We start from the raw sequence: 21,782 nt of genomic DNA, 5'->3' as shown, positions 1-21,782 counted from the left end.
CGCAGGCACTGATGTGCTTGCAGCCTGGCTGGGCAGCAGCTGCTCCCACAGGGCGAGAGCGGGGGAGTGGGGGGAAGGGGGATGCAGGAGTGGGGCTCAGATGGCCTTGCTCAGCTCAAGGGGAGAGGGCCCTGCCCCCCAAGGATCCCAGAGGCGCCCAGGCGCAGGACAGCACAGGAAGGGTACAGGCGCTCCCTGACCTCTGGCTGGAACCAGCCCGGGCAGCCACAGAGCAAGGAGGGTGGCCTTATGTCTCGGTTCCCCGGGCAGTCCTGTTCTATTGTCCAAGCTTAGTGATTAATAGCAGCTTGTCCTGCCTGATGTGGGCAAGGAGGTGTAGGTGCTCTACTCAGAGCTCAGACAGCTGAGGGGAAGGCCGGGTAACTGAGTCAGGGAGGCCTGCCCTGGGGGTGCAGAAGGTGGGGTGGCTGGCCTTTCTGGCTCTCCTGGTTCTCCTCGGGTGGGCCACCCTGGCCTCCAGCCTCCTCTCCTGGCAGGGGGCCAAGCTCTGCCCAGGACAGGGTGGAGAGCACCACCTAGTGTCCAGGCAGGAGAAAGTCGAGCGGCGCACCCCCTGGAGACTGGGGCGGGGGTGGAGGGGGTGAGGAGTGCGGCCTGAGGCCCTTCTTCCCCTGCTTCTCCAGGCCAGAGAGGCCAGACCCTAGCTCTCCCGCTGCTCCTAACGCCAGCGAGACGTTCTCTCCTGCTCAGTCACACGTTCTTGGGTGACCTGTCCTTGGCACTGGCCCATCCGTGCTCTGGAGGGACCCCGGCCTCGACGCAGGACTGGCTATTGAAGCTCCACACAACGTTCCTGGAAGCAGACCTGGCCCAGGGCTGGCCTTGGGCATCAGCAGTAGGAGGGGCTGTTTCCAGGGATGAGGTGGAAGTGGGTCCCTCATAGCCCAGCACAGGAGGGAGATTCCCCTATGGAAGGGACTCTCCCAGACTGGAAGGCCTTCCACCTGTGCTCTTAGATGGGCCTTCCTTCTTCTGCCTGGAATGGCTGGAGAAGTCATCTTACTGCTAGACAATCAAAGTTTGGAGGGTAGTAGACAGAGCTCAGGACCAGGAGCCAAAGGCAAGAGGCCTGCCTCTGCCCCTCGTAGCTGTGTGTCCTCAGGCAAGTGGCCCAACCTCTCTGGGTGGCATTTGAACTTTAAGGACCCTCTGGCCTTGACATTCTTTGGTTCTGATATACGGCTCTGCAGAGAGATTTGGAGTTCTGTCGGAGTGGCGGGGCTGGAGCCAGCATCCTTGGGCCCACAGGCTGGGAGTGGGTTCCTGGCTGGGAGATGTACCATATGGCACAGGTAGAACCTGACTTTGGGATGCCTGGGGGCACCAGAGGCCAGCTCAGGGCACGATCCGCCCTGGATCCTGGGCAATGGAAGAGCAGTGTCTTCAAAAGGCCACAGACAGTTACTCTGTGAGAAAAAAAGAAAGAAAGAAAGAAAAAAACCCCCAATAACCCCAATCAATAGCTGCTAGCATGAAGCCAGGGCTGCTGTGAAGAACAAAGGACTGCAGAAATTACTGGAGAACATCAGGACCTTCGCCATGGAAACTGCTGCGGGAGGGGCTCAGCATCCATCAGTTCAGGAGATGGTTTCCATGGCAACATCGGCCTGGCTGTGCTGAATTGCTGTGATGCGGGCACCTGACGGCTCTAATTGCAGCCTCCTGTGCCTGGTGCGGCAGGAGCGTCCGTGGAGGGAGATGACGCAGAAGCGTTTGGGGGGAGGAGAGGCAGCAACACATGCTATCTGAGGTCTCTGTGCCCTGGGAGCCCTGAGTAAAGGACCTGGATTTCTGATGCCCCTAGGGCGGATCATGGGGGCCCAGGGGCACCTCCAGCATATGTGTGTGTGTGTGTGTGTGTGTGTGTGTGTTTGTGTGTGTGTGCAGGTGAAGAGGCAGACAGAGCAGAGGGGAAGCGGGAGCAGCCTGTGGTGAGGGAGGGATGCTCAAGAAGAGACAGCAAGATGGCCCTGGCCTTAGCATCCCTGCGAAGTGAGTGCCTGGGCACCCTCGAATTTTAGAGCTGGGTGAGGGTGCTGAGCGACTGGCTAGATCCGGGCTCCTGACACAGGTGGCAGGCAGGCTTCTTCCCAGCAGAGAAGGGGGGAGGGCGAAGGGTACCATGCCCGCCGGTGGGGGAGGTGCTGTGAGGAGAGAGGAAGGACAGGGGAGAAGATGCTATCCCCTGCAGGAGAACCCAGGAGGGGCGGCCCCTGCTGCTGGACTGGGTGGGGGAGGATGGCAGGGAGGGAGTGGCCTGCAGAGCCGCTGGGGCCTCTACAGAGCCCTCTCCGAGCAGCCACGTTGGGCTCCAAAGGGCCCAGCTGGTGGCATCTGAGCATTTCCCAAATCAAATTGAATTTGAGCTGCTTTTGTTTCTGGGTAGCTGGACGCAACGAGAGCTTCTGGAAAAGCGGGGCTGGCCGCTCCCTCTGCGAGGTGCCCGGGCCATCTTTCCTTTCTCGTTCCCATGCCGCCCTCGCGTGGTGAGCTGCTGAACTGACTTTCTCCGAGGTACAGTTTAGGGATCTGCAGGCCGGTGCTCGGATACAGGACAGAGAGGGCCAGGCCTGCCAGGAGCCCCTGACCAGTGCCTGCAGGCCCCAGGGGCTGGAAGGAGGGCCTGGACCCGTCCAGGAATGTGCACTCAGCTTGCAGGTTGAGTCCGGGGATAAAAAGCTCCTCCTCCCGCAGGACACAGGCGCCGGGGTGCCTCAGGGCATCCTGAGGAAGGACCAAATCTCCAAGGTCGGAGGCCTTGAGGCCACCCCTGCTCAGCCACTTACAGATCAGGACACCGAGGCCCAGGAGGCGGTGCCCCGACTCCCAGCTCTGACCTCCTTGAACCCCAGTCCCAGGCCTCCCTCCCAGCCCCACTGAACTGCTTTCTTAATCCCCGTGGGGAGCCAGCTGCTGGGCTGAGCTGACCTTTCACCCCAGGGGATGGGGTCACAGCGAGCCGCACCAAGAGGAAACTGAGTCAGTCTTCTGGAGTCTTGGGGGTCCGTGGGGGTAGGGGGAGTCCCTGGAGGTGGGTGGAAGGGGCAGGGCTGCTGGAGCTCTTCGCTCAGTCCTGACAACCCAGTGAGGAAAGCGCTAGCATTGCCCCAATCTTAGAGACAGGAAAGGCAGCGACCTTGCCCGAAGTCACCACCGGCTAGTAAAGTGGGGGCCAGGATTTGAATCCAGACTGTGCCGCTCCAGCCCCGTGCTCCTCACCACATCGGGCAGCCACCTCTGGACCCCTGAGCTGGGAGGAACCTGCTGCCCGAGGACACGGTGCACGGGCAGAGCTGCTCTTACACCTGCTGTATTTCTGGGATGCTCCTCTCCCAAGGGGGGCCCACTACCTGGGCTGATGAGGCATCTGAGAGCTGTGGGCATTCATACGCAGCCTCTTCGCCACGGCCGAGGCAGGAGGACACGAAAAGGAGCACAGTGGGCCGTGAGTTGGGATGGCCACAGAGTAATAACCAATAACATAACAATAAACTATTGATTACTTCCTACGGGCCAAAGACTTTACCAAGAAGCAAGTACTATTATCACCCCCACTTGATAGGTGAGCAAACTGAGTCACAGGGAGGGAAAAATCACAGCAGAGCCAGGAATGACACCCAGGGGTACCCCCTGAGACGTGCCCTCCACCCTGGGCCTCAGTGTCCCCTTCACCAGGGCCCGGGGGAGACTGGGAAGCCGACAGAAATGCTGCACTTCTCAGGGAACCCCGTTAACCCTGTCCCAACTCGGGCCTCGTCCTGGGAGCCCCTGCCAGCGCCTGGGGCTGGAACGTGCACGGGTTTAGCCAGCATCCCTGCCCTGCCTGTGTCGGAAGACCTTCTGCGGGGTCTGCGTCACTGCCCTGAGGTACCCCATGAGCTTCAGGGCCTCTTAGGAGCACCCCTCCCTCGGTGTTTTGGGCAGCAGCCCCTGCCCTAATGTCTAGGGAAGGTGGCAGTGGAGCCAGGGGAGCCGTGGGCAGCCATCTCCCAGGGGAGAAAGTGCCGATCTGGGCCCCAATATGCTGCTCTCCAAACACCTGGCAGGCGGACTGGGAAGGGTCAGGGAGCGTGTCCTATTGGGCAGCAGGAGGTTAGGGAACACTCGGGCCACTCTGTCACCTTCCTACGCCATTCTACTTTGGAGGAAAAGCAAAGGTTCCTTCCTTAAGCACCTGGGCCACCGTGGCAAGACCTGGGTCGTCCTGCGGTCCCGGGCTTTGGCGCAGTGATTCTCAACGTCAGATCTCAGCCCCCCCGGAAGGGAGACGGACTGTGGGGTGAGGGGATGCCTTTGATTTTGTAGAGGCTGGATATACCACCAAAATCTCACAGATGACTCTTTGGAAGCTGTACCCTCCCTCTCAATTTGATGGGAATCTGTTTTTGCTTTGTTTTGTGAAACAAATCACAAGCAATGGAGGATACAGATGGTCTATAGTGGTGATTTCCAAATTTTTTTCCAGCAGCCCTAGGATGCTTTTTCGAAAAAAAAAAAAAAAAAAAGGCAAAGCAAAACATAGGTGGAATCTTAAGACATCAGCCAGGGGACAGCGGTGACAGCAAACATTGATCTGGCAGAGTTGGGAGGGCCACCTGGCCCCCGAGGAGACCCCTGATTTTAAAGCTACTTGCTCCTGTGAGGACTGAGAACACCGCTTGAGAGAGCCGGGGGTATTTCGAGCACCGTGGGGACAGAGGGAGGGGACACCTGCAGGGTCCAGAGCTTCAAGGGAAGGGCAGCTACACGCAAATGAGCACCCCTTGCTGGGCGCTGGCGGGTGGGCAGGTGAGGCTGGTGCAGGAGGCTACGGCGGCGACAGCTTACCTCCGGGTAAGACCACTCTGGGGAGTAGTCGGTCACCATGAACACCCGTCCGCTCTGCTGCAGCATCCCCAGGGTGCCCGGGGCTGAGGCGGCCGAGACCACCTCGGCAACGTGCATGTAGGCCATGGTGCTGGCCCCGCCCTCGGCGCTGCTCAGCTGCAGGCTCCCCTGCTGGGGGCTGCAGCAGGGGATGCACATCTCTGCCTGGGTGAAGGGGGCACGGGCCCCGTCCTCCGCCTGCGAGAGCGCTGCGCCATCCCCCGACACCAGCTGGTGCCCGTAGATGGTGCCGCTGCCCCCCTCCACGGAGATGAAGTCGTTGATCAGGTCGGAGAACTGGTTGCCGAAGGAGATGTCGAAGTGGTCCAGGCTGAGCTCCATGTTGGCGGTGTTGCCCAGGCCAGGCTGGGCCACGGGGTAGAGTCCCTGCACCACGTTGCCCGGGAGGAGGGGGACGCCGCCGGCGCTGCGGATCACGCCGGTGGGCTCGGGCTGCAGGTAGTGCTCGGAGCTACAGGCCTGCAGCTCCCCGGACTTGATCAGGCCCTCGCCCCCTTCGGCCACCTGCGAGGTCTCCATGGTGACCTCCCCTTCCGCCGCCATGGCCTGGAAATTGGCCTGAAACTGCATGAGGTGGAGGGAGGAAGTGGACTCGATCCGTGTCTCCACGTGGCCGCTGCAGGAGCTGGTCTGTGACGACGCCTCCGTTTTCACCGTGGGCATCACGAAGGTGCCCCCAGAGTCACCCAGGCTGCTGTGGGCATTCTGCTCGATGGGGAGGGGCTTGCTGGCGTCCTGCAGGAAGAAGCTCGGGGAAGGGGTCTGGTGGACGTGGGGGCCCGTCTGGCTGAAGCTGGACGTGTAGTCCTTGTTGGAGTCTATCGCACTGAAATCCATTTGCTCCAGGGTGGTGCTGGGGCTCAGGCCGCCGCCCGACGGCAGGAGGCTGGAGCCCGCGCTCAGGGTGAGGGAGCTGGAAGCCGCGGCCGCCGCGGAGGAGGAGTAGGCCTCTTTGGACATCTGCTGCTCGAAGGAAGTGTCCTCGGTCTTGATCTCCTTGGTCAGGACGGTGGTGAAGCTGAAGCCCCTCTCCACGGGTGGTGAGTGCCGGACGTTGGTGCTGACCATCTCGGCTTTCAGGCCTCCACCCCCGTACGTCTGGCCCTGCTTTGGGTTATTGAGGAAACAGTCGGGGTCAAAGTTCATGGTGGTTTCTGGAATCTTCCGGCCCCCGTCGAGGGTGGTGGAGAGGACGAGCTCTTCGGACACATTGGTGGGCAGCATGGACAGGCTCTCCGAGCTGCCCGTGGTAGGGAAGGCGTACTTGTGGCCGTCGGAACTCATGGCCAGGACGAGGCCCTGAGAGGCGTCGGGCGACAGGAGGTGTTGGTTGGGGCCTGCGGTGGGGGACATGGTGTACACGGCCTCGTTGGTGACCTCAGACATGAACACCGTGGCGCTCTGGGACAAGCTCCCCATCACGGAGGCCACCGCCATGCTGGACACACCCGTGACCACGGGGCTGTCCGCCATGTCCGGGTCGCTGTTGAGCCCGCTGCTGATGGACACGGGGGAGCTCTGGGTGGTGTCGGGGACCTCCACCTGGTTGGTGGAGGAGACCTCGGTGCTGTTTTGGTGCAGCAGTACCGGCTTGGCCACCTTGCCGTTCCTCTTCTCGCGGCTCAAGCCCTTGCCGTGGCTGTGCTCGTGCTTGCCCTCGGATACGTCGTTGTGCTGCACCTCCGCGTGGCCCCCGTACACCCCCGTCCGCGGCTCCACCTTCGGCGAGATGATGCGGTGTTTGGCACTGTTACACTTGTGGTGCACGCTGCTGCCCGCTCCTGCGGAGATCAGAAGCGCAACACGCGCACACACACGCACACACGTGCACACGCACACGCACACACACACACACGCAGAGTGTCAGAGCTAGGACTGCAGTGGGCCCCGTCCCTGAGCGCTGGGGTCTGGCAGAGCCCAGCCTGGGAGTCCAAGCTGGCCCTGGCCCCTCGGGGCTGCCGCGGGACAGACCCTCAGGGACTCAGGCCCTCTTACCCCACCCAGGGTTATCAGGTGCCCTATGCAACCACCCTCCGGACTGGGGGACTTTGTCCTTGATGCTCTTTTCAAATAGTAATTGAAGAGCCCCAGTGCATAGGAGGCAGGGAAGGAGAGGCTGGGGAGAATGTCGTACTCCAGGAAAATCCTTCCCACCTTCCGAGGCGTACTCACTCACTGGAATGGCTCAGTCTGGGATGGTGGCCGGGGCCTTCTCCCCTCCCCTGAAACTTTTCACGCCTGTTCAGGCCACAGTGTCCCAGGAAGCCCCTCTGGGACTGAAAGCCGGTGGTTGATGGTAGGGGGCTGGGGGTGTGGTGGGTAGAGAGCAATGTACTCTCCCTGGACTAGCTCTTAGGCCCCAGGACCAAAGAGGGTTCTAGACTTTATTCCAGAGGCAGAAAGGTATTTGGGGCCACCTCTCACTCCATTTAGCTAGCCCGGGCCTATCCTTGGCTCTTTGTGGGATGAAATCCTTCTAAAGACCTGAGCAAGGACCCAGCCCTAACCCCCAGTTCAGTGGCAGAGAAGAAAGAACCTCAGGCTCTGAGCGTTTCTGAGCAAGTTGCACTCAGGGCTCTGCCCCGAGGCCTCCACTCGGGCGTAATTTTCATTCCATCTGATAAGGGTGACTCCGCTTTTGATAAAAGGGTGAATTCTCCCCTGATCCTGTTACAGACTCACCAAGATTCCTAAATGCATGAAGACTTCGCAGAGAAGTGACATGACCCTCTAATGGAAATAGCTAATTAAGGCAGCTAGGGAGTAAAGAACCACATTTCCAAGAGCAGATACCATTATCGGAAACACAGACACATTGGGACAGAAGATGTGGGACGCTTTACATTCTTGGAGGAGACAGAGGTGAAAGCAAGAGGTTTCGCTTGAGTGGTCCCACTGACTCAGGGCTGATCTCCCAGAAAAGCCTGTGTCGGCCCGGGGACCTGGGCTCCTGCTGCTGCTGCCGGAGATCCCAGGGCCCGGAGGGCACCTGTTATGGGTGGATGTGGACAGAGACCCAGCCCTGTGCACTCCTGACCCTGCTGCCCACATTCCTAGAGGGCGCTGCCTCTCCAGAAACTGCCCTCTCCTGCCCGAAGTGGGCTGCCCGCCAGCCCCGCCAGCCCCACCAGCCCCGCTGGGCAGGACGAGGGAGAGTTGCCTTGGGTGCGGTGCTGTGGCCTGGCTCCTGGCTTCCCCCTCTCCCCTTGTGGTCCTCACGCCCGCTGCCCGGCAGCGCCCCCTGTGCCCACGCGCCTGCCGGGGGCCACCCCGCTCACCCAGGCTGCCGGTGCAGAGGCAGTTGTGGGTCCGCGGCTGTGGCTTGGTCTGGTGGCTGTCAAGGATCTGCTGCACCAGCTGCTCGACCGAGAAGCCCGGGCTGCTGTTCCCGTTGCTGCAGGTCCACTTGATGCCGTGGACTGTGGGGAGAGAGGCGGGGCGGTCAGCGGCCATGCCTGCGGGGGGCGTCCTACGAGGGCCGGGACCGGGGCCCGCCCTGAGCGCGGCCCCCTCTCTGCTGGGACGCCAGCCCCAGGCACTGTGAAGTGATGGCCGTAAGGAGTGGAGGAGCGAGAAAGGAGGGTAGAGAAGGGAGGCCCAGGCTGCCCTGCCGGACCCCGCTCCCCTGGGGACCTCTGTGCTCCCCCTCTGCCTCCTGCCCTCCTTTCCTGTGGCGCATGGCGGTGGGGGGGGGGGTTAGTAGACGGCCCAGGGAGTTGCTTTTGTTTCCGCAAAGTCCAAGTACATCGGGTGGCTCTTCAAGGGGTCCTGGAGTGGAGGGGACAGAGAGCGAGGATGGGGAAGGGGAGGTGCTGGAGGCCGAGGGACCTCCCCAGACCGCAGGCCGTGGAGATGCGGAGACGTGGTGGAGGTTGGGGAGAACGGCTCCCAGCAGGATGGATGCCCAGCCCCGGCGGGTGGCGGAGGGGGAGCGCTTCAGCCTCCTGCTCTCACCAGACTTCCCGGCCTCGAGGGATGGCAGATCGGGCACAGTGGGTGCCCACTGATGGCCCGCCACCCGGACGGCCGCCCTGGCGTTTTGGCTCCACCCTCCTCAACCCTGGACCCCTGCTGTCCCTGGTGTTGGGGTGGGGGACCCAGCATGACTGAGGGTGGGCTCCCCACCTGGAAGTCTAAAATAACCGACTTGCCTGGCTGGGTGTGTGGACTGACTGAGTTTCACACCCGCTTGCTCTGCTGTGTTCTCTCAGCTGGAGCAGACCTGGCTGAGAGGCGGGGGGCTGAGCCTGGGCGGCCTCTCTGGTGGCTCTGGGGGGCCGGGTCCAGAGGCAGTGAATCCACAGCCCCGGGGCTGGAGCTGGTGCCTGGGGCTTCAGGAGGGACCCAGGTCCCTACGAACGGGGTGGATGGTGGGAGCTGGTGGTCTGAGAGGAGGAGCAGGGCATCAGGGCACAGGGTCAGGTTAGAGAGAGGCCAGGGGCTTTGCCAGTGCAAGAACAATTTGCTTTCTCCTGATCTCACGTGGACTCCATGGGAAGAACTGTCACAACTCGCAGAGCCTGCTTTTGTTCTGTGAGGGGCACAAGGAGACACACAGGGAGAGTCTACACAGCGGGTAGGAGCTGGGTTGGCTTCAGATGTGGATTGGAGTCCAGGTTTTGTTCTGTACTTGCTGTGTGAATTTGGCCAAGTCATTAAACCTCTCTGAGCCTCAGTTTCCTCATCTGCAAAATGGGAATACGAGAGTATCTGCCTCACAGGGTGGCCCGGAGGAAACCCAGTCTCCTGCCTGGCACTCTGTGTGGACCCCGCCAAGAGTAGCTGTTGTCATAACCGTTAATGTTGATGATGGCAACGACAGCGACACACCGCACGCGATGCTGGCCTTGCCCTGCAGCTTGGCCGGTGCTTTGGGGACAGGCCTGGGGAAGGCAGCTTCTTGCTGCGAAATCCACAGACGGCTCAGCCTTGGAACGCTGCAGGGAGAGCTCCACGGCGCCGTCCGTCTCGTGCCTCTGCTCCTCGTCCGCGCCTTCATGTAGAACTTCAGTGGTTTTTCAAAGAAAACCCCGGTGTGAGGGCCGTGATCTGCTGGGAATCCCCCGAGGTCGCCGCTTTTCTTCTCCGTGCACCTGCCCAGGTGTTCGCCCACGAACCTCACCTCCACTCCATTCTGATGAGGCTCTGGCCTCTTGGGAGGTCTTCCGGGCTCTGCCGCTCATTTCTTCAAAAGCGCTGAGGCCCTAGCCCTGTTCCTGGTGGTCCCGAATTCTGGCGGGTCATTGAGAGGGGATGGTGGCTGAATGGCTTCTGCCTCGAGCTAGCTCAGCTGCCTGGATTTGAAGTCGTGGGCGCCTGTTTGGAGCCCTGTATGATGCGCATGCCCAGGGGTTGGGTGTTTGCAGCCCACCTTTCTGCAGGTGGACGGCGCCTCCCCTTGGGATCCCTCGGGAAAATCTCCGGCAGCCCCAGGAAGCTTGCACTCCCACTGGCTCAGACCCACCTCCTGTCTGGCAGCTGGAAGGGACAACCCAGGCCAGGGGTTTGCAAACCTCATCATAGCTGTGGAGCACTTTTCGCAAATAAACCTCTACCTGGAAATCCAACATGGAAAATAGATCACAGCAGAAGGGACCTGGCCCAGGCAGGACTCATGGGTCAGGGCGTGTCCTCACACCTGGGCCCCCCTTGGCTGAAGACCTTTTCCAGAATCCTCATGTTATAGATAAGAAAACAGAGGCTGAGGGTGGGGGCCAGAGGGCAGGACTCAAACCTCTGTACACAGATGTCCTGCCCCAGCCCAGAGGTTCCGGAGGGGTGCCCAGACTTTTCTTTAAAGCTCTGCATGAGTTCCTCGCATGCAGTCAGGATGGCAAACACAGGGCTCTGTCTTAAGCCGAGTCTGCAGATTCTGCAAGTCTGAGACCAGAAGCATCTCCAGAGCTCATCACGGGCGCTTCTACCTGTGGAGGACTTGGAGCAGGGGCTCTTTGCAAAGCCAGACCAGGTGTTCTCAGGGAACCTTCTCCGGCCCACCCGAGTGTGAACGTGAATCTCTGGAGACATGAGCTAGGCTCAGACAGCCCCACCTCTGGCTTCTGGCTGCAGGACCCCACCCCACCCAAAGGTCTGGGGTGCTGGCATTGGGTGGGCTCGCTAACCCCCGGACTGCCAGTCGCCTCTGCTGGAACGTTCTGGCATTTTGGACCAGGCCCCCCCTGTGCTGACAACTGCCGCTCAGACCAGCCTCCTCCAGCCCCCGTGCGGGCACAGCTCCTGCGTTCTTCCTGCTTCTTGTTCGTCTCCTCATGTTGTGAAGGTTATAAAATGAAAACCCAGTGAAGGGTGACAGATTGCAAGCAGAGAATTTTCGGATGCTTAATGCAAATTACCTACTGTCTTAGCACATCCAATATGCAAATTGCCTCCCTCCCCCTCTGGTGGGGGAGGGGAGAGGAGCCCCTCCTCGGAGGTGGTAAGCTGTTAGTACCGAATATCAAATACTATCAAGACGGCTTTTAACATGTCATGCTCCGCTTCCCGACACGTAATGAGTCAATGGGAAAGGAGATTTCTATTGGGAAAAGCGTGCTTTATGGAAGGAAGGTTGATACACACGCACGCTGGCCCCCTCCCCCTCCACTGCCTCTCCTCCTTCGTAAAAGCAGCTAAAGGGAAACCTATTAAAGGTACAGTTGGTGAAATGTAAGGTCATGAACTGGGGCGGAGGGCACAGAAAGAGAAAAGGGAATACCTCCCCGCCCCCCCCCACCGCCCAAATCACCTCTTGGTGGCTCTGGGCCACACCGTCCCCTCTGCTCTCTGAGTCTCGGTGGAGGGCTCCTCATTCCCAGGCCACAGTCGGCCGCCTGGGGGCGGGGGGTGGCCTGAGTGTTTCCTGCCGAATCCCTGGCCGGGGAGCCTCTAAAGCTCCTCATTCAGGAGGTCTGGACGGTGCTCCCGGGCTGCTCAGGTGATGGAGGGGGGCCTGTCCTGTGTGCCCAGGAAGGCTGGGGCAAGGAAGGTACCAGAGAGGGAGAAGGCGGGCGTGGGTGACTCCTCACAGGCCTGCACAGGACAGGAGTGGCCAGAGGGCCACACTGGCCAGAGGAAAGTGGGGTGCTGCAGGGTACTTCTGCGGCTCCGCCCATAGTCCTGCTGCTGCCCAGGGAACCCCGCACCTGGGCCCGACACTGGCTCTGCCAGGCGGAGTGCAGCAGGCCCTGTGGGAGGACTGGTCTGCAAGCCGACGGTGCTGACGTGGCCTGAACACGACGCTCATGCTAACGACCTCCCAGAGCTGGGCAGCCGGGCTAACACTAATCTGAATAATCAAAAGGAAATCGGTGACAACAGCATGGGGCCACGCTTTGGAGAGCATCTTCTGGTGAGCAATTCACCCAAGAGGCAGCCAACCGCTGGGAAGAGTGTAACTGAGATCTGGAGGAGGGGGCTGGGGAAGGTATGGGGGTGAATCCTCCACCCCCACCCCTGCCTGGGGCCAGCTGCCAGCTGAGGGCCACTTGGCTTATGCCTGCTCCATCCCAGCCTTGTGGGGGGTTGTAGGTGGAGAGCTTTGGCCAGGTAGGCTTAACTTGACCCCAGGTTGAGCTGCCCTGTCACTCTGTTATGGACAGAATTGTGTACCCCCCAAAATTCTCAGGTTGAAACCTTAACCTCCAATTTGAATATATTTGGAGATAGGGCCTTTTGGAAGATAATTAAGGTTAAATGAGGTCCTAAGGGTGGGTCCTAATGCAACAGAACTGGTGTCCTTATAAGAAGAGGAAGAGACACCAGGGGTGAGCACACAGAGGAAAGGTCATGTGAGGACACAGCGAGAAGGCGACCATCTGCAAGCCAAGGGGAGAGGCCTCAACAGAAACCACCCCTGCCCACACCTTGATCTTGAACTTCCAGCCTCCAGAGCTGTGAGAAGTAAATTCCTATGGCTTAAGCTGCCCAATCTGTGGTGCTCTGTTATGGGAGCCCCGGCTGACATCAGGGTTCAGGCCTGAGCCCTACATGCCCCTGGGAGAGACCCACCCTGCCCTTGTGCTGCACACGTTGGGTGTGTATGTTTGAGGGGCACTGAGATCTTTCCAGAATGCCTCCTTTTGAAACCGAGCAGGACCCTGTGGGGCTCCTGGGCACAGAAACCTTTCTGTGCCCCATTTCTTGTTTGTAGGGAGCAGACTCCAGAGTCCACAACCTTCCCTGAGTTCCAAAGGGCAGATTTGAACAGTTGCTAAACAAGGGAGGAGCAGCCAAGAAACCACCTGAGGCAAGATTAGAGGAACCAGAGAAGCTCATCAAGACATTACCTGAGACCAGACTGGAGGGGTGCAGCCCCTGCACACACTCTAATCTTGTCAGCAACCCCATGCTTGAACTATTGCTATAAAACTCCTCATCAAATCCTCCCGGGTTGGGACACGGAGTTTTTCGGAGCAGGAACCCACTGTGCCCCCCTTTGCCTGGCAAAACAATAAAGCTATTCTTTTCTACTTCACCCAAAACTCTGTTTCCGAGATTCGATTAGGCACCGGTGCACAGAGGCTGAGCTTTGGCATCACTTTCGCTGCCACTTTAAATCTTACCCTTCCATCCAGCACATGCCAGCTCAAGCCTCACCTCCTCCTGGAGGCCCTCCTGGTTACTCTAGCTCTCGTCCCCACTGGAGCCAGAGTCTGACTCATGGGGACAGGATGTTATCGAGGGGGCCTTCTCTATCCCCCATGCTTCGAACGATGCTTGGCACATAGCAGATGCTCAGCGAAGTCTGGTGGAGTGAATAAACGAATGGGTGGTTTCTCAGTCACTCACACCCTCTCCAGCACTGCTCCCTTTTTGTTTCATCCATTCATTAATTCCCCCAATGAACTGTAAGCAGAGCTCACATCTCAATAATAATAACAAAAATAATATTTACTGAACCTGCTAGGCATTGTGCTAGGTTCTTTATATGTTGACTCCATTATAAAAAGAAATAAATCACAATTTTATCTACCCTTGATTGAGTATCTACTGTGGACAGGGCACTGGGCAGTGGTTCTCCAAGTGTGGTCCCAGCTGGCATAAAATCACCTGGAAATATGTTAGAAATGCACATTGCCAGGCCCCACCCAGCCCTACGATGAATCAGAAACTCTGGGGAGGAGGCTCAGATCTGTGTCCTACCCTCCAGGGGAATCGATGCTGGCTCAAATTTGAGACCCATTGGTCTAGAGATTACATCTCTCATCTCTCAACTATCCTTTGAGGCGGAATTATTGTCCCGTTTTATTAATGTGAGAACCAAGACTCAGGAAAGTTGTGTAACTTGCCCAAGGTCACTCAGCAGATAAGTGGGGGTAGGGAGGGGTTGCAGTTTCCACTGAGCCATCTGCCTCGGATGGGTCTTCCCAACCTGCATCCCTCCTGGACCAAGGAATGGCCGGACAGTTAATCATGGGCCGGGGAGGGAGGGCTACTCCCATCAGCAGGCCGAGATCCTTTCTACTCACTTCACTTCCTAGAGAGAGGGATTCCGCGATTTCCTGGGGGCTGGTGGGTGTGCAGGAAACCCAGACCCCCCGGGGCTGGGCCAGGTTCTGTCCCCCAGCCCGCCGCCCACCCTGCTGTCTCCTGCCCTCTCTGACTATGGAGGGTGCCGGCTGCCGCAGAAGGGCCAGGTGGGCTGGGGACGGGGAGGGGCAGAAGTTCTAAAGCCCCTGGCTCTTCCCTCACGATCTTCCTCACTCAGGGCTGGGCCAGGTGGGCAGCCAGGCTGGAATGTGTGGCCACCCAGACCAGGGCAGAAGAAGCTTGCTTTGGGCCTCCCAAGGGCAGGGCAGGAAGTGAGAGGCAGGGCCTGCTGTGTACCTGCTCTTGGAGGAGAAGAAGCGAGAGAGGGAGGGAGGCCCGTGGGAGAACATCTCAGCATCTGAACCTGGACCGCTGGGGTTCCCGGAGGGGTCCCCGGCCTCGTTCACCAAAGCCCACCGGGGTGAGTTTACGGGAAATTCTGTGATAGACAGGGAGCCCAAAGAAAGACTCTTCCCAGAGAACATGGGAATTGTGGGAGCAGTGTTTGGCTCCTTGCCTGGATTTCTAGTCATTGGAGGTCAGAGGGGGTGGGGAGGGGACACCGAGTCACAGAGGGGGGTGGGATGTGTGTGTGGGGCCCAGCGGCGGCCTTCTCGGTTGTCCTCCGAAGCCTCAAATGTTGCTTCCCGAGGTGGCTGCCCTAGGCAGTGGTAGAACTTTCCTGAAGGGCAGGGAGAACCTCTGAGCTCAGTGCCTGGCTAACTGTACGGGACGGAGGGGCTGAGATTCAGGAACATCCAGAGCCTGCCGGGGGGGACTTCCTTGGCCGTCCAGTGGTTAAGACTTTGCACTTCCACTGCAGGGGGCATGGCTTTGATCCCTGGTCGGGGAATTAAGATCCCGCATGCTGCGCAGCAAAATAAATAAGTAAGTAAGTAAATAAATAAATAAATAAAATATTAAAAAAAGCAAAACAAAACAGAGCCTGTGGGAGACAGGCCGGCAGGACCACGCTGGCCAGGGGTCAGGGGCCCCAGTGGTCACAGCTCTTTTCCTCACATGCATGTGATCTTGGGAAGATCTTTGATTCCTCTTGGCCTCCGTTTCCTCATCTGTAAAATGGGTGCCTCCCACTGGTTCACCTGACGACACATCTCTGTTCCCCAAGGGACGTCAAAGACACAAGTGGGCCCCACTCCCTGGATTCCGATTTGGTGGTGTCCGCAGGAGATCTGAGTCAGGACAGGGTTGAGGGCCCCGAGTGAGATGACCCTTTCTGCTCTGAAACGTCATGCCTGGAACACTTTGGAAAGGAATTAGAGGGTCAGAAAGGCCTACTCTGGAAGGCCCCTCACCCCGAGGCAGCCCCGGGAGCTGGTGAGAGCAAGCTGCCTGCCCTCCTTTGCTCTGTGGGGCTGTAACGCTCGTGGGGCTGTAACTTCTGGAAGGATAATAGGCACGTCTGGCTGGAGCTTGGGTCACCATGGTAACAGCACAGGTGGCACCTGCCGGGATGGACATTTGGCTTTCTTTGCACAGGAAGAGATTTCTTGGTGCTGTGTCGAGCAGGTGACAAGTGGCATGTTGGTGACAAAGAAAATCCCCCCACCTCCCGACAGAGGCTTTTGGGGGGCCTTTCTCTTGGCCCCCAGCAGCCTGCGCTCATCCAGTGATTCCACCCAGGGACTGAACTCTCCGTAAAGACCCACACAGAGGTGACTGTTTAACGGCTGTCCAGACAGGTCCCCTTGGAGACGGAAACGGGCACTGTGATAATTTGTCTGGACAATGGTGCCACCTGGATGCTCCCAGGCAACCCGGACCTGTGGTCACCCTACAGAGGAGCCACGTGAGGGAGGTGGGCAGGGGAGGGGCCACCAGGCGCCTCTCCAGGAGTGAATGAGCCCTTTGGATGCCTCCCGGTTGTTGACACTAGAAGGCTGTCTCCATGGCAACAAGGTCAATGGGAAACGGCCGCCACGTTGGTTTAATTTTCACCGTATTCTTGTTGACAGGAGTAAAGGCCCGGCTTCTGAATTCTTGGTTCAAATGGATAAAATTTTCATTAGATTTAACTTCTCATATCCAGACACCCACATATGATTCAATTTCCCCACCTCACCCTCAGCTCATTCTCCTACTGGTCCTGAGGACAACATTTTCAGAAATCTCATCTCGAGGAGTGCGGAGGCTGAGCGGGGACAGGATGGTGTGTGTGCGCGGGCACGCATGGGCTGTGTCCCAAACGGGCTTGTAATTCCTGGTTCTGAATGTCAGGCGACGTGGGGCATAAGACCCCCCCTTTCCATCTTTTACCAGGAGGCATCGGCTTCGTTCCAACAGTGAACAAGCCCAGGGAAAGGCAGAAGGTCTGAGGACTTCTTCCAGGTGGGAGGGACCTCGGAGGTGAGGGACGGGGAGAAGGGCTTCCCAGTTGGGAGCTGATTTGGGCTGCTAAGCCTCCACCAGCAGGAAATTCAGGCCACGTGGGGATGGAGCTCCCCGTACCTCTGCACTTGACCTCACAGGCAATCTCCTAGAAGCTCAGTGGCATAAAAAGTGGCCTTGGCTGAGTGTTTCCGCACCGGCCCCGCTCACTGGGCCAAGGATGTGCATTGTGGAGCGATTTGAGTCTCACAGAATCTCCTGATTTGCTGAGTGGCATTGTTACCGAGGCCGGGAATTCTTTGCTCTGTAGTGAGAGCGTGAGTGGGCTTGAAGTTCTCTGATTGTCCAGCAATGTTGGATGGAAGCCCAATTTGGCAGGGGGGGAGAAGAAGCTTTAGCCATTCTCCCACATCTGGGAACCACGTGGGCTCTGAAATCTCTTCTCTTTTGGGCTCGACTGCAGCCTCTTCTCCCAGGCTCTGCCCAGGGGCAGAGGTGGCAGGAGTGACCACCTGTCCGCCAGCCCCTTGGGGCCACTAGCAGCGGGGGCAGGGGACCAGGTTTTTGGGTTCCGGAGGGTCTCCGTCTTGCTTTTGGGAGACCCTGGACTCAGAGGCCTCCTCCGTGTGCCCGGAGGTGGCGCCTGCAGAGAGACAGGCGCCCTAGAAAGGGGTAGCTGTCTCTCGGCTCCTACCAGAACCTTCGATTTTCAAAGAGAAGCTGAAAATCTGGAGATTAAAATGCTGGCAACAAATTCTAACAAAATCACCCCCCCAGCGTGAGCAGGGCTGTGTCAGCTCTGGGAGGTGGTCAGGCACACCCTCCCCACCAGCACAGAGGGGCCCCCATCAAAGCTCGTGGAATTAGTGGATGGCAGAGTCAGAACAGGGGATTCTGTAACAGCAGGGGGTGCATGGAGCCCAAGTGGCCCTGAGGGGGCAAGTAGCCAGGGAGCGACAGGAAATCAAAAGAAGTATTTCTCTTTTAGCTCTCTGATCTGGGGGACAAACCAGCTAAATAAAATTTAGCCCAAGGGAGAAAGGCACATTTGCAAAACAAGCCTGGATCCTCCCAGCAGAGCAAGAAAAGGAAGTAATCCCTATTTAAAACCAGCCTATCCTACTAAGTGAAGTAAGCCAGACAGAGAAAGACAAATATGGTATGATATTGCATATATGTGGAATCTCAAAAAAAAAAAAAAAAAAAAAGGAGCAAATGAACTTATTTACAAAACAGAAAGAGACTCACAGACATAGAAAACAAACTCCTGGTTACCAAAGGGGAAAGTTGGGGGAGGGATAAATTAAGAGTTTGGGATTAACAGATACACACAACTACATATAAAATAGATAATCAACAAGGACCTACTGTATAGCACAGGGAACTATACTCAATATTTTGTAGTAACCTATAAGGGAAAAGAATCTGACAAAAAGAATATATATGTATATATGTATACATTTGAATCACTGTGCTGTACACCTAAAACTAACACAACATTGTAAAGCAACTATACTTCAATTAAAGAAAATAAATCAGCCTTGCCTCTTCCTGCCTCTCCACTGCCTGCTCTCCCCTGTGCCAGGCTGGGAGGTGCCCGGGAGGCGTCCTAGAGAGAGTGGGAGATGTAAGGAGACCCACCCTGCCTGCTCCTCATCTCCGCAGCTCCTAACCAAAGAGACAAGCAAGATGGACAGGGGACTCCTCCCCAGGCCCTTGTGTACTGAACCGCCTCCCTCCTTGAATCCAAATCCAGCTGACACAGGCAGAAGGCGGGGCAGAACCTCTGGGTCTCACAGGCTTCATCCACTGATTAACGCCTCTGCACTTAGGGAAAGAGCTGCGGTCCTGGGCCCTGGGCCCACCACGGGGAAGCAGATGTACGTCCCTTTATGGGGCTCCAGGGTTTCTCATGACTTCAAGTCAGTAAGTGTCTGGCAAGACCCCATTATGTGCCTGACACTAATATCTAACTTTCAACCCAAGGAAACTTCTAGGGTTGGTACCATGTCTTAATCCAGAGTCTATGGAAAGACTTCACGGGGTCCTGAAACACCCAGAAGTGATACACCCGACTCTTTGCACAAGTTCAAGATCAGCATTGCCTCCGGTTCCAGCCTCACTTCCACACGGATTTGAGAATCAGCTGATGCCCAAAGAGGCCTGTGGTCCCCTAAAGGGGCCGACCCTGATCTCTGCAACAGGGCTCCTTGGCTGGCTTCTCGCTGGAAACTGCATTAGGCTAGGATCTCTCAAAAAGCAGGAGAATCCTGCTTGTTAAAAAATTCAGATTCCTGGGACGTCCCTGGCAGCCTAGTGGTTAGGAGTCTGCGCTTTCACTGCCCTGGCCTGGGTTCAGTCCCTGGTCAGGGAACTGAGATCCCACAAGCTTCATGGCAAAAAAAAAAAAAAAAAAAAAAATCAGATTCCTAGGGCCCTGCCTTTTATCAACCTGCCCCGGAGGTTCTGATATGGGCCACTGCTCCCGGCGCTGAGCCCATGTGTGTGCCCAGGCTCTGCGGGCCTTGAAGGACTGGCAGGGGGTGGTGGGAAGCGAGAGGTGGGGGAATCACAGCTGCTCTGGCTTCCCTGAGCCCCCGTGGTGGGTGGCCTGGAGGTGTGCACGCTTATCCCTGACTCCCAGTCTCTCACTTCTACCCTGAGTCTAACTCCAGAGATGGGAACACTGGAAAAGGCTGCTAATTGAATATTTCTGGCCAGAAAGAAACCTTCCAGCCCTGGGTGACAACAGCTTCCCCTTTCCCTGGACTGATCTACCCCCCACCTTTCCCTCCCAACTCACGGTGCCCCTGCGAGCAGCTCTGTGGGGACAGCGCCTATGCGACTTGCTTTGCAAGTGCCCCTCCATCACCCAGACTGGGACTTGAAGCACGCGTTCCTGGTCACGGGCGAAGCTGCCAGCCCCTCCATCTGCAACCGGCCAGGTGATGCCTGATCAGTTAGACCGCGTGGGAGACGGGGCTCCCTAGGGCCCCCTTCTGTCTGTTCCAGCCCCCCCCCCAATCCCCCTCCCCGGTCCAGAATCACAGAGCAGGTTCCCGGCACCAGGTCCACGGGCAGGGGTGGGTCGTGTCCCCTGCCCGCCTGCTGCCATCCCAGCCTGGGGAGTGGGACGCCTCCGGAGAGCTCACGTGTCTGAGCCGCTCTGCTGCTGCAGGCCGCCAGGTGGCGCTAGTCGACCAGGAACCGCTTTAGTGTGGGCCCCAGAAAGGAAAGCCTTTGTTGATTTTACTTCTTGATGTTCTATAATCACCAGGATGACAATCTAAGCAAAAAAGCAAAACAAATAAACACCGCCCCTCTTACTGGGTCTTGGTCTTTGTCTGGAAAATGATGAAAAAACAACAGGCGCCTTGACACACAACCCGAGGCTTGGGCGTGGCAACAGTGAGGTCAGCGCAGGCGGAGGAAGGGCTGGGGGCTCTGGAGACGGAGGGACCTCGCTGTTGGCTTAACCTGCGGGGTGAGTAGCTCCTGGAAGACGCCGCTGAGAACCAGCCTGTTCCTTCCGGGCTCCGCCGCAGCAGCCACGTCTCAACCAGGGGGTTCCTGCCTCCAGCCGCCCTGCCTTTGCCGGGTCCCCGTGGCTTGCTGTCCCGGCCTCACCGAGGCACAGAGGCTGTGCTCCTCCGGAGGGCGCATGGGGAGGGGCTGACACCCTGGCTTCTGGCACACCTACAGGCTGCAGGAGCCCAGGGACCAAGGTGACTGGGAGAACTGAGGATTTCGGGGAGCTAGGGGGGCACACTTGAACCCCACACTCAACATGGGCTCCACCCACCATCAACATGGTCTTCATCACCTTATACTTGACTTGGTCTTTGCCCACCTACACTCAATATGGCCTCCCTCCCCACACTGAATATGGATGGCCTCCACCCTCACTACCAACATGGCCTCCACACGTCTCCACACACAACATGGCCTCCACCCTCACTACCAACATGGCCTCCATCCCCTCCTCACACTCAACATGGCCTCCACCCTCACTACCAACATGGCCTCCACCCCTCCTCACACTCAACATGGCCTCCACCCTCACTACCAACATGGCCTCCACCCCTCCTCACACTCAACATGGCCTCCACCCTCACTACCAACATGGCCTCCACCCCTCCTCACACTCAACATGGCCTCCATCCCCACACTGAATATGGACGGCCTCCACCCTCACTACCAACAAGGCCTCCACACTTCTCCACACACAACATGGCCTCCATCCTCACTACCAACAAGGCCTCCACACTTCTCCACACACAACATGGCCTCCACCCTCACTACCAACATGGCCTCCACCCCTCCTCACACTCAACATGGCCTCCATCCCCACACTGAATATGGACGGCCTCCACCCTCACTACCAACAAGACCTCCATACTTCTCCACACACAACATGGCCTCCATCCCTCACTACCAACATGGCTTCCACCCTCACTACCAACATGGCTTCCACCCTCACTACCAACATGGCCTCCAAACGTCTCCACACACATGGCCTCCATCCCTACTACCAACATGGACTTTGTCACTTCATTCTTGACATAACTTCCTGCCTCACACTCAACACGGCTTCCTCATTATGGCCTCCACTCCTGTATGCTCAACGTGACTTCCGCCTCCTCCCCATCAACATGACCTTTACCACCTCATACTCAACCTGGCCTCTACCCCCACCCTTAACACGTCCGCGCCCTTGTGCTCCCATGACGTCTACACCCCTCACTCCATGCGATTTCCATCACTTCGTACTCAGTGTGCCCTCTAAGCCTCAAACGTGAGGCTCACTGCAGTCACCTCCGCGCCACACCTGTGTGTGCCCCTGCCTGCTCCCTCCTTCACGCTGCACCACCAGCCTCCCTGCCTCCCGTCTGTCCCACACGTTCCTCCAGGCCAGGGGGACAGGAGGCCTCCCGACTGTTCCGAGCCTGGATCTCCTGAATGTCTAGGCACTTGAAGGCAGGGCCATGTATTCTGCC

At 58.1% G+C, this 21,782-nt stretch overlaps 1 protein-coding gene across 4 annotated transcripts in view; it reads right to left on the bottom strand.

Moving 5' to 3' along the window:
- The window catches only part of CAMTA1 (calmodulin binding transcription activator 1), an 888,068-nt gene that overhangs the window by 83,990 nt on the left and 782,296 nt on the right, over positions 1 to 21,782 (bottom strand). For all 4 annotated transcript variants that reach the window (XM_057544799.1, XM_057544797.1, XM_057544798.1 and 1 more), the window contains 2 exons: positions 8,187 to 8,327; positions 4,849 to 6,689 (listed from right to left, as the gene is read on the bottom strand). In XM_057544799.1, coding sequence (XP_057400782.1) covers positions 4,849 to 6,689; positions 8,187 to 8,327 — 1,982 coding nt within the window. The remainder of the gene's footprint in view (positions 1 to 4,848; positions 6,690 to 8,186; positions 8,328 to 21,782) is intronic.

Source organism: Balaenoptera acutorostrata, chromosome 1 (genome assembly GCF_949987535.1).
Source record: "Balaenoptera acutorostrata chromosome 1, mBalAcu1.1, whole genome shotgun sequence".
Classification (NCBI taxonomy): domain Eukaryota; kingdom Metazoa; phylum Chordata; class Mammalia; order Artiodactyla; family Balaenopteridae; genus Balaenoptera; species Balaenoptera acutorostrata.
This window is presented reverse-complemented; position numbering and strand designations above follow the sequence as displayed.